General features: G+C 31.9%; 2 protein-coding genes across 4 annotated transcripts in view; both read left to right on the top strand.

Moving 5' to 3' along the window:
* LOC124362468 (CCR4-NOT transcription complex subunit 6-like) overlaps positions 1-18,697 on the top strand; it is a 228,442-nt gene that overhangs the window by 205,613 nt on the left and 4,132 nt on the right. For all 3 annotated transcript variants that reach the window (XR_006922458.1, XM_046816997.1, XM_046816998.1), the window contains exons 9-11: positions 12,032-12,256; positions 16,325-16,502; positions 17,478-17,617. Coding sequence is in view for 2 of the 3 variants with exons in the window: in XM_046816997.1 (XP_046672953.1) it covers positions 12,032-12,256; positions 16,325-16,502; positions 17,478-17,617 (543 nt within the window). In the remaining variant the exon portion in view is untranslated. The remainder of the gene's footprint in view (positions 1-12,031; positions 12,257-16,324; positions 16,503-17,477; positions 17,618-18,697) is intronic.
* On the top strand, positions 537-3,615 carry LOC124362469 (protein YIPF5). Its single transcript, XM_046817000.1, has one exon. The coding sequence runs from the start codon at positions 991-993 to the stop codon at positions 1,774-1,776; it is 786 nt and encodes a 261-aa protein (XP_046672956.1). The 5' UTR covers positions 537-990; the 3' UTR covers positions 1,777-3,615.

Here is an 18,697-nt window from a genome sequence, read left to right as displayed (position 1 = left end):
TTTTGTGTGGACAACTCATCAGTGATGACAATATGTCTCGAAATATCGATATATAGAAACGATTATCGAAACTATTAAATCGATTACATCAAACATTTACCTCATTATATCGATGTTGTGGAAATATAGTTGTTTCGACTTCAGAGAGAATGAACTGTACAATATGTATATAAATATGCGCATTGAAGCATTAAAATAAATAAAATGACTAATCGAGTACAAAATTACAAACATTTTTATGAAATCGCTTACTTAGGGAATAAATAAAGCGATTGCTTCCTTTTTATGTTGTGTACCTACTTCATAAACATTTAAAATTATTTCAATAGATTAAAAGATGAGGCCTTTAGTCAAAACAAAACGAATTAAATATAAATAGGATTGTACACAAATTTTGAAGATAAGCTATATTATGTATAACAATATACACATTTGGTATAATATAAATGTTGTCTGATTTATTTGTATGCCAATATTTTTCAGGCAAACCGTTTATAGACAATAACGTAGATAAAGGTTAGCCATCCAATTATAGTATTTACGAAGGTTGTTCGGAAAGTAAGTTTCCCATGCATCTGTTCGCTGAATGGGTAGGGGTAGCGGCGCAATCTGAGAGGCGTTGTGTAGCTATGTTCAAAAGAACCCGTGTAAGAGTTAATGGTCCGCTGAGGCCAAATAATCAAAGGTTTAAAAAATCGTATCACGAGAATATCACAAAACATCGATGTTTGTAACAAGAAATCGAATGTAAAAAAAATCGATTATATCCATCTCGCTTGCTAGCCGCTAATCGCAATCGTTATCTGCCTGCCCGTGTAATTGACTAGGCAGCAAGTCAATGTGTTGTATGTTGTGAAAAGTTTGATTTGTTGGTTGAGTAAAAATATATGTTTCAGTGGTTTGATTTTAGGACAAAGATATTATATTCATATTAAGTCAGCTATATTTATACTTCTACATTGTAGCTAGGTCGGTGGCCGATTTCTAATTATGTCAGGTTTTTGGAATCCTGAAGATCAACCTCCGGGATATAATTATGGTGGTGGTTATCAACCTAATTTCCAGTACAATAATGATGATATCACATTGAACTCTGACCAGTTTACTTTTCATGAAACCAATTACTCTGGTAAAAGTGATTATGATTACAGTCAGTTTAATCAACCTAACCAACAAATTCCAAAGCAAGCACCCTATGCTGGAAATTATTATGATCCTAATGCCCACGAAATACCACATCAACATGACCAAAATGAATTTGAAGATGAACCTCCACTTTTAGAGGAGTTGGGAATTGATCCTGATCAAATCGTCAAGAAGATATTAGTAGTACTGGATCCCTTTACATCAACTGTGCCAATCGGAGATTATGATTTAGCAGGACCTTTAGCATTTTGTATTATACTCGCTGGATTTTTGTTGTTATCTGGTGGAACAGCCCATTTTGGATATGTTTATGGCCTTGCAATGACAAGTTGTCTGATGATGTATGCTTTACTGAATTTGATGACAGCCAGCAGTGGGTTTACACTGACCTCAGTGGCATCAGTTCTAGGATATGCATTGCTTCCAGTTGTTGTTCTCTCCGGTGTGGGGGTCTTGTTTACCCTTCAAAATATACTAGGACTTGTGTTGTCAGCAATTGCAGTTGCCTGGTCAAGTCTAGCTGCATCCCGTATCTTTGTTACAATATCAGCCGATAGAGGACAGCGACCGTTGATTGCATACCCATGCATTTTACTTTATGCTGTGTTTACTTTGTTAGTCATTTTTTAACATCTTGCATAGATAAGTTACTTATGTACTGAACAGTGTAAATATTGTACCTAGGCTTTAATGTAATAGTTTTTTTACTATAAACTGTGTGGTAATAATTATGGTTTATAATGCACCTATCACCTTTTGACATGAATTTTTGTTTTTTAGCCTATTCTTTTTTCATGTCTGTATAATAGTAATGTAAATTACATAAATTTTTGGTCTGCAAAAGATTTAGACAACAAAAGAAAATATTTCATGAAAATTTATCTTATAACATGACTTAATTTCATTAATTTATGAATCAGTCTGAAGTTATATTTATATTAACATCTTTTTCAATTATACTTCTTAACTAAGAACTGCCATGGACATCATATTCATGATTGGTAAGTATCTTTTATAATCTTTTAAATTTTAAAATTCAACCAAATAATTATTAAATAGCCTAAGGTTAACATTAAAAAATTGCTCTTGGAACATTTCCAATACTGTTAACCGAATATACAAATATCTTTAAATAAAACAAGGTAGAGTGCTGTAAGCTGACCTGGTTTTTATATTGATTAATATAATCACTGATAATGTTCATATATCTAATACGAGTCTGTCAATCATCACATAGGCTATATCTAATCATAATAAAAATTATATTTGAAATTGAAATAGTTAATATAATACACATAGTGACATGTCATAGATAATAAAGGAGCACAAAACAAACAATTAGAGCTGGAAATAGGAAAACTCGTAAATAATTACAAAGTGATAACAACAAAATAAATATTTATAATAGAAAATATGTATAACTATTTATGTTTTCTCCTGGGTAGCAAAGAGAAGTTGTTGGATCTCTAGAAAACCGTACTTCTCTTCTGTATAAATGCATGAAACATAGTTTCACGGTACCGTACGAACTTATGAGTGTGTTATTGTCTATGAAAGACAATCGAATGAAAAAGTGTTTGAAGTTGATACAAGTTAGTTTAAAAATCAGTACCAATTCATTATATTTATAATTAATTAATATAGTTTATCAACATCGATATAAAAAATCGGGTCCGCTTATCGTAATCTACCCTAAAACCAACTATTGTTTGTAATAACTAAATGCAAATATTGTTAATGTTAAATAAGTAATATATTGTTACCTATTTTTATAACCCTTCTGAGTGCCAAAAGCTAATTTTATCAGCATTAAGGCTGCAGTATGATAAGTGGCCACCACGACATTCGAATCAGCGATATATCTGATTGTCAAAATTACTAAACAATAATAAAAAAAGATGAACTAAATTACGTTATAGGTATTCACTGTTATAGTGTTTATTTATATCTAAAAAGTAATAATTTAATGATGAGTTAAAAACTGTCTATGTGTATACAAAAAGCAGTGTAAAACCTGCTTAGTATTTTAAAGGATGATGTGTATCTGACAGCTTGTGACATAAATAAGAAATTTCATCACCATTGTTGTTGCGGGCATTACTCATATACCACACAAATCATTTTACGTTTTTTTAATTAATTTTAAACAATATTGTTAAATTACATTAAAAACAGGTAACATTAAATTAAAAGTATTTATAATCTATAGTGTGGTTCGCTGATTCGATTGTTATATTGGCCACTTATTCTTTAACCAGAATTACTGATATTTGGGATCACATTTAATATTATTAGTGACCACTATAGTATAATTAGGCCTACAGTATACTATTTGTATTTTTGTGGTATCAAATTAATGATCTGCATTGATTCAATTACACCAAATACAGATACTTTTATTTTTATAGTAAGCAAACTATGAAGGTCAACAATCCATGTCAGCCGTTTTTTTGCATAGGTTTATACATATATAGTATGTAAATAGTTAACAGTTTTTATACAGTTTAAGTCTTAAATATTTGTGAAAAAAACTTGCAAATTGCCATACCACACTAATTGCCTATGTATGGGTTTAATAAATAACCCGGTTTAAAAAAAAATATTGATATTAAGGTAATTATTTACTTTAGCCACTTCACAATATTTGTTGTTTTTTCAAAAGGAAAATGCTTCAAAATTATATATAAATTGTGGAAGGAACTATTAGTTAAAAGACTTAACAGTAATTCCTCTGGCCATCAGCACAGGCTAAGGCAGCAAAAGGTGCTGCCCCACGCCGATGGTGACGAACGAAAAACATCCCTTTAGATAGTATATATAAAATTCGATCAGTAAATATAAAATTCTAAAAGGTTGATCACTAGAGATGTATAAAATCTGTGTCCACTCATCCTACTCTCCACCTACATATGTGAACAATCAAAATATAAAATGGAGTGAGTGGCAAACCATGTTCTTGTGTTGGCAAGTTGTTTTTAAGAGCTATAGCCCTATTACTTAATCTAAATTTATATAATTTGATCTCTTATTAGACTTTACAAAATATTTCTTCTTCCGTCTTGGTAAAGCAGTAAATGACCAGTTTGACATGAATAAAAAGTGTGTTTTTAAATAAGGGTAATTCTAAGCAATATATGGGTCAACCTCGATTTTTCTCATATTACAATATAATGTTCCAATAGTCAATTAGAAAAGGAAATGACTAGAATTTCTTGCCGGAAAGCAGTTATAGGGAGCAGGCAACTCATATTACAATATAATGTTCCAATAGTCAATTAGAAAAGGAAATGACTAGAATTTCTTGCCGGAAAGCAGTTATAGGGAGCAGGCAACTCATATTACAATATAATGTTCCAATAGTCAATTAGAAAAGGAAATGACTAGAATTTCTTGCCGGAAAGCAGTTATAGGGAGCAGGCAACTCATATTACAATATAATGTTCCAATAGTCAATTAGAAAAGGAAATGACTAGAATTTCTTGCTGGAAAGCAGTTATTATAGGGAGCAGGCAACCACGAGAATTACCTATTAGTGATCAGGGGCACTGACGTGATCTGGGCTTCAAATTTGGAACTACTCGAGTTAATTTTTTTTTCTAAAAGAGCAAGCGGCGCGAAGCGCTGCGCAGCGGGCAAGCATCGTGCGTGATCTTCGTCTATACTGAATTGATTCAGGCCAAAGGAATGACACAGATTCCTTTACCAGATATTTACGGAGATTTTGTATTGGGCGGATTATATTGGTTTACTTTGCTTTCCAGCATGTAATTATGTGTTTAAAATTGTTTTACATACATTACCTACATTATATTGTAATATGTAATAACAATTTATCAGAAATTTTTAATAAAAAAAAGAATCACGCACGATGCCTGCCCGCTGCGCAGCGCTCCGCGCTGCTTGCTCTTTTAGTAAAAAAATTAACTCGAGTAGTTCCAAATTTGAAGCCCAGATCACGTCAGTGCCCCTGATCACTAATAGGTAAATCTAAGCAATATATGGCCGTCTGGCGGTTGCCTGCTCCCTATAACTGCTTTCCGGCAAGAAATTCTAGTCATTTCCTTTTCTAATTGACTATTGGAACATTATATTGTAGGCTAATATGAGAAAAATCAAGGTTGACCCATATATTGCTTAGAATTACCTAAATAAGTTTTCAACATATTACTAAGAAATTTTCTAGGTTTATTATAAGATTTGTTAAATTACATGCACACGCTACTTTAATTTATATATATGGTTTAAACATTATTAAAATATTTAAGCACCTTTATAAAATTAAAAGTATAGTAAGTATCATTATTACCACGAATTTTAATCAGGAGGATATATTAAAATTATGAAGAATTTAATAATAATCCAATTTAACCCAATACCCACTTACACATCAGCAAAGTAGGGTGGGAGAAATTTGGGTTCTGAATGGGGAATAATAAAATAAGATAAGTAGGGATATCATGGTGACAAACATGAAAGGGCTGCCAACAACAAAATATACTAATATGAAAACTCACCTGACCTAACTACCTGACTGTCAGACCCATTTAAGGGCAAATTGGTTTGCCTTAGAGTATTTTTTTATAATTTAACTCTTGTTTTATTAAACTAATGAAAACTACCAGCCTACCCAAGGACTGAGGGTCCTACCCGAGAGTCAACTTATCTATCCAAGCTAATTGCTTTAAACTTCCTTATTTTCTGCCATAACTTCCTCATTTTGTTTCCACATACTAAATGTTCCTTTTATACATTAGTAAACATAGGAGGAGTTCTGAACAATTTTCATTCTTCAGGTAAGCATATTAGTACGCTTATTAGATTGTATATTGTGGATTTGAAATAAAATGTTACAATGTAATTTATTTTAGGAATAGGACTTTTCTTTTTGTTGTTTAAGTATTTTACCTGGATAAATACAATTTTCATAATCAGGGCATGAAATATGGGGTGTAAAACAAAAAGTGATAGTTCTGTTATAAACCATATTTACCACATAAGCTGTGTGGGTAGAGTTACTATATTAGTGGCACACCAACTGTGCTACTTTATGGTACATTGGTAATATCATAATATTTACTGTTTTTCTGATATTAATTCAATATTGTATTAACTATAACTATGTTTTAAAAGGACAAGTCAACAATAAGAAATACTTGGTGTATAAATAGAAGATAGTTAACATTTGTATATTTCACTATTATAAAAGCAATCCATATAGTTTACTCTTCTTGAGTTATACAGTTACATTGGTTTGCCATTATTTTAATATTTTATTTCTGTAACATAAAATCTAAATTTTAGTTCATAATAAATATCCAATCTATAATTAACAGAAATAACAACTTATTAATGACATCTTAAACCCCTCTCTTTCATAAAACTTCCCATTTTTGTAGGCTTTTCAATTTATTATTTACAATTGTAATTATGATTATTTGTAACTTTTAAATTAAATTTTCCTCTATACCAAAATGGCTACGTGATTTTGCATGATTCAATTCTGTTCAATCATAGTTAATTATAAAATCGTTCTTACCTCAAGGATAGTTAAGTATTACTACTCTACTATACTATTCTTATAAATGAGGGGAATAACTTTTCATTTCCAGATAGTTTAAAATATTAATTTAAAATGTATAATAAACTGTAATTGTCCAACAACTTATAATGTAGTAAACATAAAAGGTTTTAACCGTAATATTTTTCCTGTTTTTTTTTTATCATTTCTATTTTTAATCAATATTCAACCATGGTTTATTTCTTGTTTCTGTATGTTTATTTTGTGTAGTAAATGATCCTGAAATATAAAGGGCTTTGTAATTTGTATAGCAACAAAATATCAAATATCATCAATAGGCATATCCGGGTACTGCTATGAAACAATCCTCCTACATCCTACAGTAAATTTGTTTAGAGAATTCTCTAAAATGTAAGTTATTGTGTGAAAACATATTATAATGCAGCCAACTACCAACTTGATATTTGGTTTAATACCTTGGATACTGAGCCTAATATATAAATAACTTGTAGTATATTATGTTAGTTTTGGCTTGTAAGAACATGCTCCATCCCATATAGACATTGTGAAGATTTCTATCTTTTATCATGCTTTAATAGACATTTACTGGCATTTTTGTTAATACTTGTGCAATTGATAAACTAAAGAACCAAGAAAACCAACTATGAAGTCAAACTCAGCTACAATATTAATCAATAATAAAAAAAACTTATATAAGTACATAAAATGAGTATTTTTATTTTATGTACAATAAGAGCTACATACAAATTATATTGTTTAAAATATGTATGTAAAATTAATTTAAGTACCTATCTATGTAAATATTTTGGAAAGCTTGTGTCCTAATAAATTTGTTCACTATTGCATAGCTGTGGAACGAGTTTTTTCTTTAATTACGATCAATGATTTAGCATACCTAAGTTTATGTTCTCCTGGTGATTACAAAAAAAATATTTTATACTAATACAATGCAATAGTCCCCAGGCCTGTCCATATTTTAGTGATATTTATATCAATATAAATGATCTTAACTTATACAGTGCAAGTTACTGTTCTGTAGTTCGAGATAATGTACTTTAGTTGTAGTCTTCCATGTATGTATGTGTTGTTAACGTTTTAACTTAAAACATGGCAGAAAAAGGAAAGCATAATTATATCGTCTCAAAATTATTTTGTTAGTTAACAACACTTTTTCAAGATGTGTGAAACTAAAGTAATCATCATAAACACTTAAGAAAATAAGTGTGATTAAAGTTTTTAGTAGCAGTTTCATTTTTTTTTTTTTAAAACAGTGTATTTTGTAATATGTATTTGTGTTTAAATGTATGATAATCTTTCAGAATTAAATTTATATACTGTTTCAAAAGTGTGATTTATTAAATTTCCAGTTAATTATTATCTTATTTTGAATCAGGTAGGCAAAACATTATATAAACCACATATTCTGTATTTCTAATTTAAATATATTGTTTTGTTTTAATTTAACTTAAATGAATTAAAACACTAATACAATTATTGCCTTTTCAAGAGTTTGGAATTTTAGCTTAAAGAGTTGGCTAACAAGTAACAACTATGACAAAAAGTTCTTATTGCGTTACAGTCTTTGAGTTATTAATTTTCTAATCTTGACTAATCAGTAGTAGCACATACAATTAAAGTAACATTGTAAAAAATAATTTTATGAGAATCTGTTTGTAAGCACAACATGGATCAAACAAAAAAAAGAACATTTTTTATACTTTTTGTATTGATACACCAATGAAAATAAGATTTGGATGAATCATTTAATAAGGAATATATTTACTGATTGTGCAGGAAAATAGTGCTGAACTAGAGTAGACATATTTTTATCTCATGAAAAGGTATTAGGAATGATATGGAATGTTATTGTGAAGTATAGTGATGTGGCAAGATTCAGGCCATTGCGAATGCAAAAATGTATTTATCTTTCAGAAAATAACACCCTTAACTTCAGTTCGTTATTTAAATTCAAATATTTCTATACATTTTATAATATTAACACATGACGAATACGTAAATTGAAGGTAACAAAATATCAAACTTAGAAACCATGTTCTGCATTTTATTCTTGGTTGAAATAGAAGGACATTTTGAAATTGAAGACACGCATGTTTTATATTTCCACATAATTTTAATGTAGAAGCACTTTCACTAGTTGAGGCTTCAACAGTTCTGAAATATAAACAGAAAATATGTTTTAAACATAAAAATACATAATAAAGGAGTACAAAGAAATAAAAGTATTATGGTGAAAGGATTAAAATTCATACGTATTTACTAGATTCCTTCTTGTACCACAGATAGGAAAATATTACAATTTATAGTTGATTGAGAAATACATTAATTTTTTAATTAAATAAATACATGAGCTTTCAATTTATTTAATTCAAAACGTAGATATTAACTTTCCTTTCTAATAACTTTAACTAATTTAGATTTTTCAATGTTTTCTTTTTTATAATTGTAAGTTCTTTGAATTATATGACTTTAAATATCAGTGATATTTTCTTACCTTTGGTAATAAAAGAAATCTAGTCAAAAATTATAAATTGTAAATCATATTTTCTTACATAATATGTTTACAATTTATTAATTGTGGTTTTTTCCATTAGTTTTAAATTTTATTTCAACTGCTTCATCATATTTTTATCTGTATTTACACTTGTTTTCTGTTTATATTTCATAATTGATCATGCCCTAGCCATATATTTCTTCAATTAGTACAGTGTGCCAAATGCTAAGACTAGGAAGCACAAACAACAATGGCAACAGTTGGCAAGGCATTACTATGAAATAACCTTTCTCATGTCAGAGCCTATATTTTGCTAACCGAATGTTTAGGTTTCATAGACACCAAGAAAACTAATCAACAGTGTGCACTGGAAGTCATCCTTGAAGAGTAGTATGCCAGGGCCTAAATTTCAGTTAAGACATGTGATCTATGCTTAATCATTGTCTTTCTATATATAAATATAGTCCAGTTTTGTAGGAAAACCTACTTAAATGGTGAGATAGATGTGTTTTAGCTCAAGTTAAAGTAATACATCAGAGCAAGATTTATTTATTAATGGTGAATATGATATTTTTGTTATAATAACTCAAATTTGTGGTGTCATCATTTTAGACAAGGATCCTCACATTTATTGGGGCTTCTTATGCTTACACTTTTCTTCAAAGCAGGATATGAAATTAATAAATAGAGTTAAAGTAACTCTCAGTATTAAAATCAGTTTTCATTTTAATGATTGAACTGCTACATACATGTTATTTACCAATAATTCAGTAATAAAATTCTATTGGCCATCTCAAACAAAAGTATTTCAGACTGAAAGATGGGTTTATTGCAGACTGAGATTTCTGCACTTCTGCCTCTTATTGCATAGCACTGACAGCAGCAATTTGGGCACTGAAATGAAATGTAAATTAAGTGTATTTCCTCACTAATTAAGCATTGGTTCGGGCGTCCGACACGGTGATCTTCTTCGTCGAGCTCCTGGCCTTTCTTAAACATTTTGTGCCACTGAAAAACTTGTGCGGCATCATCCTCATAAGCCTGTTTAACGAGTTCAAGGATCTTGGACACAGATTTCCTGAGTTTAAAGCAAAACTTCACAGCATAGTGTTGCTCGACAGTCCACTGCATGCTGGCGTGATGAAACCTTAAAACATCAAATGTCACAAAAGTGCACCTCCTGTCTCAACGCATGCCTGTAGGCGACTGAATTAAAGTGTGTCTGAGTGGTGGAGGACTCCTCTACCGACCGGTCAGATCCTGTATACTTATAGTTACAGACCCCTATACTTGTAATTACAGACTTTCTTAATAAAATGTTGTAACAATAACTAGTTTTTGTAATTGCATTAAATAACTTTAAAAAAGATAACATACTCATGTTCTACATTTTATGTACATCATATTGGATTAATAAGTTTTTCTTTTATTTCTCTATTCAAAACAGTGATTACTATATATACATTAGTATATATATTATATATATACACACAATTTACAATAAACATTGAATCGCAAGAAATACTTGCTCCAACTTGAACCCGGTTCTCTCACTTGCCAGGCGAGCATGCTACAACTTCAACACAGAGTCCCCACTTTTACGATTCAATTATTTTGTGTTTGGGTTTTTATTACATAGGTGTTTAAATAACCAAACTCAATTACACCAAAGTTTGTATTATTAAGCTTAATAGTCAGGGCAGTGATAATGCAAGAAGTTAATGTACAAAACATCACATCACAAGATTTATCAAAGAAGTTATGCCTGATATGAAATTTCTGTTCTGCAATTCTTGTCTGGAAGCAATGATTAAGGATTTCAACCTCTTCATGACTTAAAATGAACTCCAAATACTAGGATAAATATAAGTTTTTTACAGTGCTTGCTCTCTCACACAAAAATGTAACAAAACAAACCAACATTTTCCCTTTCTCAGAAGTTTACACTACCTTTACAAGTTACTAAAATACCATCTGGTTCCCTGTAATCTTTTGAATTCCTGATCATCAATAAGCAGACATTTTGCTTCCTGTACTATGTCAGTGTCATTTTAATTATGCAATTAGCATATTAATACTTTCCTTACACACTGTAACTGGCCACTGTTAAGCACCCGATAGGGCTTTCTTAAAGTCATCGGCTGTCTCTGTGCAATAACTTTTAAGAGGAAGGACCTAACTTTTTACGTAATTTGCTCTTGGTCCAAGGAAAAATATTGATTCTGGAGACCAAAGGTCAAGGGGCAGTTTGTCTCTGTCCGTCTGTGTGACAATTCTTGATAGAAAGGTCCTAGAGACTTGAAACTTGGTATGTATGTTTCTCTTGGCACGAGGAAGAATACAGAGTCTATCATCAAAGGGCAGTCAGTTCTTCTGACTATCTTTCTGTTGAATAACTTACTGTTTTGCTGTATTCTCAGTCCCTTTGATACTCCATTGTATTGGTTTGTTAATATAGTTTTCTTAATTACTTTTATGTTGATTTTACTTAATTGTAACTTCTTTATTTCCAGGTAGGTGCAAGACGGAGCCAATTAATTGTTGGTTTATTGTACCAGGTTTTACAATAAAGTTGATTTCTATTTTATTTTACGTCAAAAATTTCCATTTGTCTATTGATTTAATTCACCACTATTCTTATATGATATTCTTGTCCATATTTTTTACTTTTGAATAATTTTGCTTTCTAGTTTCATAGATAAATTTGTTTAATCTCTGGAATACTCTAATAAAGAATTAATGAAAATGTTTTTTAAAAAATTAATAAAATATTTTATTTAGTAAAATGCGGGTAATGTATTTGTCAGGTAAAATGACAGTATGTTTTGTGGTAGGTCTGCCGCCGGATGTCCACCAGGTTCACCAACCACTCCTGGTCTGCACAGCTCACATTCACTGGGATCCGGAGTTCTGTGATGTCAAGTTGATCCAGGTGATGATGTTGTCCCACGCACTCCGTGGTATACTTGAAGAGTCCAGCCTTCATTTCCGCCCCAACTCCAACAATACTCCAGTTCAGCTTCTGCTCTGCGGCGACTTCAACTCTCTCCCAGACTCTGGTAACCTATCCCTTCCATTAGATTCTGTTTTATATTCATAGTGTTGTTGATGCTTAAGAGATTCTTCATGTAAAGGTTTAAATACTTCATTAAAAGTTGATGTTTAATTTCAACTATAGAGGTTTTATCAATCTCATGGTATATACTCATACTAGGTGTTTTGTCAGGCCTATAAATTGTGTTAAATTGGTAATAAATTTATATAAATGAACAGTCTAAACTTGACTCAACAAGAAATTGCAAAATATATTAGTTTATAGTTTAATAGTATTTAAATAATGCAGCCCTTCCAATTATGTAGTAGAGCCTATTTGTGAACTATGAAAGATCGGAGATATGTGTGGACTTAACCATAAGTAATTTATTCGTGACATTTGATGATTTAATTATTTAAGGACTATAAACTTATTTGATATACCTGCATGTCCTGTAGGAAGTCTATCTTCACCGGTCACTGTAGCACTGTTGTTAGCTCTTGAGCTGTTGTACAATATATGTCACAAGGTCACTATTATTATTACAATTAAGTTCTAAAAGATAATTTTAAGTTAATTAATATTAAGTTTAGTAAATCTTAATACAGTAAACGCCCTCTTAACCGGCCATTACAGGACTGAACCCCCGGCCGGAAAGCGGTTTGGCCAGTTAATCTGACCTAACTTAACCTTAATCGTTCGCTGGAAGGAAAACCAATTTTATACCGGGCGCTTCTTCACATTCAAGATCAGGGAGTGTGTGCCAGAATTAAAGATGTTTGCATCCATCCATGCTGCCTTCTGGGCACGATAAAACACAGGAAGCATGAAACATTTACATTTTTAAACGCTCGTGGTTTCTGGGATTTCCCAATGACCAAAAGTGGGAGCTTGTGTGATCCTACAGCATTTGTGCATAAGGCGAGTGTAACCCGTTCTTTGTTAAGTTTAAATCCAGGAGTTGAACTTTCATTCCCAACAGAGAATGTTTTTTGTGGTAGATGTTTAAAGTACAGACCAGTCTCGTCAACGTTGTAAACCTGTTCTGGTGAAAGATTTTCTTCGTCAATTATCTTTCCTAGTTTGATTACAAACTCATTTGCTGCAACAATATCTGCGGACATTTTTCCCCACAAATGTTTACAAAATTTACTACATGTCGCTTCTTCCATCTTCCTAATCATCCATCACTGGCTGAAAACTCTGCGTTATTTTGTTTTTCTAGTTTCGAATGAAAAAACATTGCCTTTTATTGTAAAAGTGGTCCAGTTATCGTAGTTCCCCTTCGCCGCTCCTGGATAAACCAAAGCCATAACGCATCGTCAACCATCTCATGTGTTGGTTTTTTTAATGTTTGTCGATTTGTTTCGACACAAGTGCAAAAATCCTATAAGGATTTGCAATTACATCGCCAATCATTGATAGTGCTTTTCCCGATGTTAAGTTAGTCACAAATCTTTTCACTGATTCGCCTTTGTCAATTCGCTGGATCGCATTGAGCTTTTCTTTTACAGTTGAAACATTTCTTTTACGTTTTTTTTTTCAATCATTTTTTAAACTAAATGTATATAATCATTCAAAAACTGAACAACTTAAAACTGTCAACTAACTGTATGTACTACGTTCGAAACTACCTGCTCAACACTGTCTAAACCGTCCCAAAATAGCCTTTCGAGTTGTGACCTGTTGATGACTCATCGTTTGCTTTGTGGCCGGTTAAAGCGGTGGCCAGTTGACCCGAGGCCGGTTAAGAGAGCGTCTACTGTATATAAGTGTCAATGAAATTTAGTTGAGACCAGTAATCAATGTTTAGTAGTCTCAGGACTGATCAAATCGTAATTTATAGGGCATCAATGAATATGTCCAAGGATTTTTTTTACTTTACTCATATAAAAGTTTACATTATTGATTTAAATTAGTATAATTTAATAAATTTTAATAGAATGAAGCCTGAATTATAAATTGTTGTAAATGTAACCTTTGGATCAACACATGTTTTGTTCAAATTATTGAATTTAGACATTGAATAAAGTTTGTAGTTTATTAACAAATGTAACACCTGATTTAATTCATCAAGGTTGTTTTAATAATAAAATTTATTTTGAATCTAGAAAATGATTAGTAGTAGAATAATGTTTAAAATTACATCAGATAAAGAGGCTGATACGACTAGATTCTGATGAAGAGGGAGAGAAATCTCTTCACACTGCATTGTACTGCCTTTTAGGCTGCAAGTGCAATGTTTAAGTAAAATTATTTTGAATAACGAATGTTTTGGGATGATCTAAATTATACTAATATTATTTCATTGATGATTTATTTAAATTATTATTACTTCTTTTTCAATTTTTTTTATAAAAAAAACTGCACTTAGTTGCACGTTTGAGCTTCTTAAACATTCCTTGTCCTAAGTACCTTTTAACTTTCAAATCCTAAAGTAATGAGTAATGGTTATTTTTAATAACTTAAATTGTCTCTTTCTGATCCTAATTTTTTATAATTATTTGTTCTATGTGGTAAACCAATCATGGCATTACTACTGTCACACATACACTCCTATACTTGATTTGAATTTAGTGTTTTTATATTAGATAATATGATTCCTCTTTATTCTTTCATCTACTTCAATGTCTTTATGCCTCAACATCTTTTTATTACTGGCCAGGAGTAATTTGACATATTTTGTTTTAAGTTTCAAATTTACAATACTTATTATAAGAATTATAATTCATTACTAATATGTCTTTTGCAAATAAATGACAATATTCTGATAGCCCATTTCATAATATACAATATAAAAAGCAGGTAAAGGATAGATTTATAGTTCCTAAAATATAGCCATTTCCCCAAAACTCTGCAAATCCTGTAAAAATAGCCTGGTATTTCTGGTTTACTTTTTGTAAAATAGACTAGTTTCCAAAGGGTTAAAGTAGGATTGAACTTTTTTTCAATTCCTGAGTAAAAATCCAATTTCAGCCATGACCAATGATGTGTTATTTGGCAGATACAGGATTATCTGAAATTATATTAGTTGCTAGATTAACCCTTTACACACAAAGGCAGTATTTATAATTTATCCTTGGAGCTTGTATAGCCAGCTCTACTGGCCGTTGCTATTGTGTCGGTAGCGCGGATGAATTTTTGCTGTAATGTTACTCATGTTGTATGTCCAGCTGTACTGTCCATAGCTCATAAGGCCAACACCACTGGCCACTAAATATAGCAGTTATTTTCTAATATTCTTTGTTTTATAATGAATTGTTAGTACTGATCGAGCAGCATTATTTTACAGTAATTTTTAAATAAAGTGGTAAATTTTTAATTAGCGTATAATTCCTCTCTTAACACTGACTGTGCAAATAAGACGAATGACGTGTAGGGGGCCTATACACTGAAGTGATAGAAAGGGATAAACACCTACAAAATTTGTATAGAAGACGTGTGCAAACTATTCCTGACTACACATAGGTATTTTTTTTTTAACGTTTAACCCGTACAAAAATTTAAAGACTGAGAAAAATGTAAAATAGTTCGTGTCAGAGTACAACATAACTGTAAAGGCCTACTTTACAACATTTTATTTACATAGCTTTGTTAACAATATACATATAAGAGTTAAATTTCCCAAATGTATGTATATCTTTGTATTAGAAAGATTTATAAAAAATAAATTATAACATAAAAAATAAGGAAACAGGATTTTTCTGGACATTTGCCATCATTCAGTGAAACAAGAAATCAGCAACACCTGATTTCGTTACGTGATTTCATTACGATAGTGTTACTGATTTCTTGTTTCACTGAATGATGGCAAATGTCCGGAAAAATCCTGTTTCCTTCACAATCCTTCCATCGTCAAAAATAACCTTCAAATAAAGAATAAAAAATAATTCTGGTCTCTGGAGGCAAACAACAAATATGGCTGCCAAGATGGCAATGAAAGTAGTGTGGCCATTTGTACTGGCCATATGAGTTGTGAGGACATACAACAGCAAAACTAACACGAGCTGTCTGCAAGCTTAGTATGGCCAGTATTGCTGGCCTTACGAGCACAAAGGGTTAATGCATTCAATATATTTTGTTTTTGTTCCAGGGGTTATTGAATTTTTATCATCTGGCCGTGTGTCATCTGACCATCAAGAGTTCAAGGACCTGCCATACAAATCTGTACTTCAGAAGATCTCAGGCAGTGAAAAGCCTAATGAGTTCACACATTCCTTCAAACTGTCATCAGCGTACAGTGAAGACATTATGCCTTACACAAACTACACGTGAGTTATCTTAGACTAGAAATTACAATTTATTGTTGCGTAATAATGAACTGTTATTAGAGTACAGTGAAGACTTTATGCCTTACACAAACTACACGTGAGTTATCTTAGACTAGAAATACAATTTATTGTTGCGTAATAATGAACTGTTATTAGAGTACAGTGAAGACATTATGCCTTACACAAACTACATGTGAGTTATCTTAGACTAGAAATTACAATTTATTGTTGCGTAATAATGAACTGTTATTAGAGTACAGTGAAGACATTATGCCTTACACAAACTACACGTGAGTTATCTTAGACTAGAAATTACAATTTATTATTGCGTAATAATGAACTGTTATTAGAGTACAGTGAAGACATTATGCCTTACACAAACTACACGTGAGTTATCTTAGACTAGAAATTACAATTTATTGTAGTGTAATAATGAACTGTTATCAGAGTACAGTGGAAACATTATGCCTTACACAAACTACACGTGAGTTATCTTAGACTAGAAATTACAATTTATTGTAGTGTAATAATGAACTGTTATCAGAGTACAGTGAAAACATTATGCCTTACACAAACTACATGTGAGTTATCTTAGACTAGAGATTACAATTTATTGTAGCGTAATAATGAACTGTTATTAGAGTACAGTGAAGACTTTATGCCTTACACAAACTACACATGAGTTATCGTAGGTTAGAAATTACGGTTCATTGTAGTATGATAGGAGTACAATAGAAACTATTATCAGTACACAGTGAAGACAATATGCCATACACTAACCGCAAGTGAAATCTTAATCTATAAATATGGTTTAGTGTAATGTAATAATAAACTGTTTACACTGAACATTAAAAATGTTGTGCTTTCTCTAACTACTTTACGTGGTAATTAACTAGATCTAGGTATTATAGTTCATAGTAGTGAAAAGTGAACGTTTATAATAAAAGTTGTTAACTAACCTTTTGTGGATTTCAGGTTCCACTTCAAAGGTATCATTGATTACATATTTTATTCAAAACAGTACATGACACCACTAGGACTACTGGGGCCCCTTGCTCCTGAATGGCTGAAAGAAAACAAGGTGATAGGCTGTCCACACCCGCACATACCTTCCGGTAGGCAACAACTAAGTTGATAGTTTCTCAGTAGTAATGTATCTTTATGAAAACTAATTGTCTGATAAGTGACTATGTTCAGGAAGTGAACCATAAATAGAATTTCTCTGAGAAGGATGTTATTCTTAAATGGACTCATGAGATCTTAAAACAGGTTGAAGTGAGTAGGAAAGAATTCCCAAACCATAAACAGTACTGATATGACAGTTGGTTGATTCTGTCACTCTGAACTCTTGCCATTAATAACAACCAAACTGCTAATTAGATTGAAGTCACAGGTTTTAGTTTTAAGGAATAATAAAAATGCTGTTATTATTTTGACAAGAAATCCCTTGATTGTTTTTTTGTTATCTGCATCCCTGACCAGGTAGCTGAATTGATGGCGTCAAAACTTTAACCCTGTACAAGACATTTGTGAAAATGTTAGCTATTTACATTAATTACACAGGCTGTGGCGGCAAGATAGTGTCAAACTCGCTACTAAAAAACTCTTCCAGTGAGTAGAATGCTCTCCTCAGCAGCCAAGTCTTAACCCTAGATTTGAAGACCTCCAGCCGTAGATGCCTTACTTGTAGAGGCAGTACATTAAACATTTTCATAGCCAGTACAGGAAAAGAGTTCATCTTTTTACCGAGCCTACAGTAGGGTAAGGAAATGGTGTCCCCTCCTCGTAAACTACGAAGGTGAATGTTGGCTCTGGTGGGCAAACTGTGTTCGTTGCTCTTAACGTATAGCAAGCTGTTGAGTATGTACTGGCTATAGACAGCCAAGATCCCCAGTCTGGCAAAGATAGATTTACAATGGTCAAGGTACTCAGATAAAGAGATGATGCGCACAGCCTTCTTCTGTAACCGGAGCACTTGTGAGCAGCCAGGTGCATGGCCCCACATCAACAGCCCGTAGCTTTGGTGGCTATGGAAGAGTCGATGATAGATGGTGATAAGATGTTGCACCGTAAGAAGAAGAGTCAGTTTACGCAGCAAAAATGTCACACGGGCCAACTTCGTGCACACGGTCTCAATATGTGCACTCCAAGACAGCTTTGGGTCAAGAGTGAAGCCCAAAAGTTTAGTTGTGTTT

This window comes from Homalodisca vitripennis, chromosome 5 (genome assembly GCF_021130785.1).
Source record: "Homalodisca vitripennis isolate AUS2020 chromosome 5, UT_GWSS_2.1, whole genome shotgun sequence".
Taxonomy (NCBI): domain Eukaryota; kingdom Metazoa; phylum Arthropoda; class Insecta; order Hemiptera; family Cicadellidae; genus Homalodisca; species Homalodisca vitripennis.
The sequence above is the reverse complement of the archived record's forward strand: the minus strand, read 5'-3'. Positions and strand labels throughout refer to the sequence as shown.

Bases quoted from the DNA above. Each gene is read 5' to 3' on its own strand.
- LOC124362469 (XM_046817000.1), top strand. From the start codon at position 991: ATGTCAGGTTTTTGGAATCCTGAAGATCAACCTCCGGGATATAATTAT.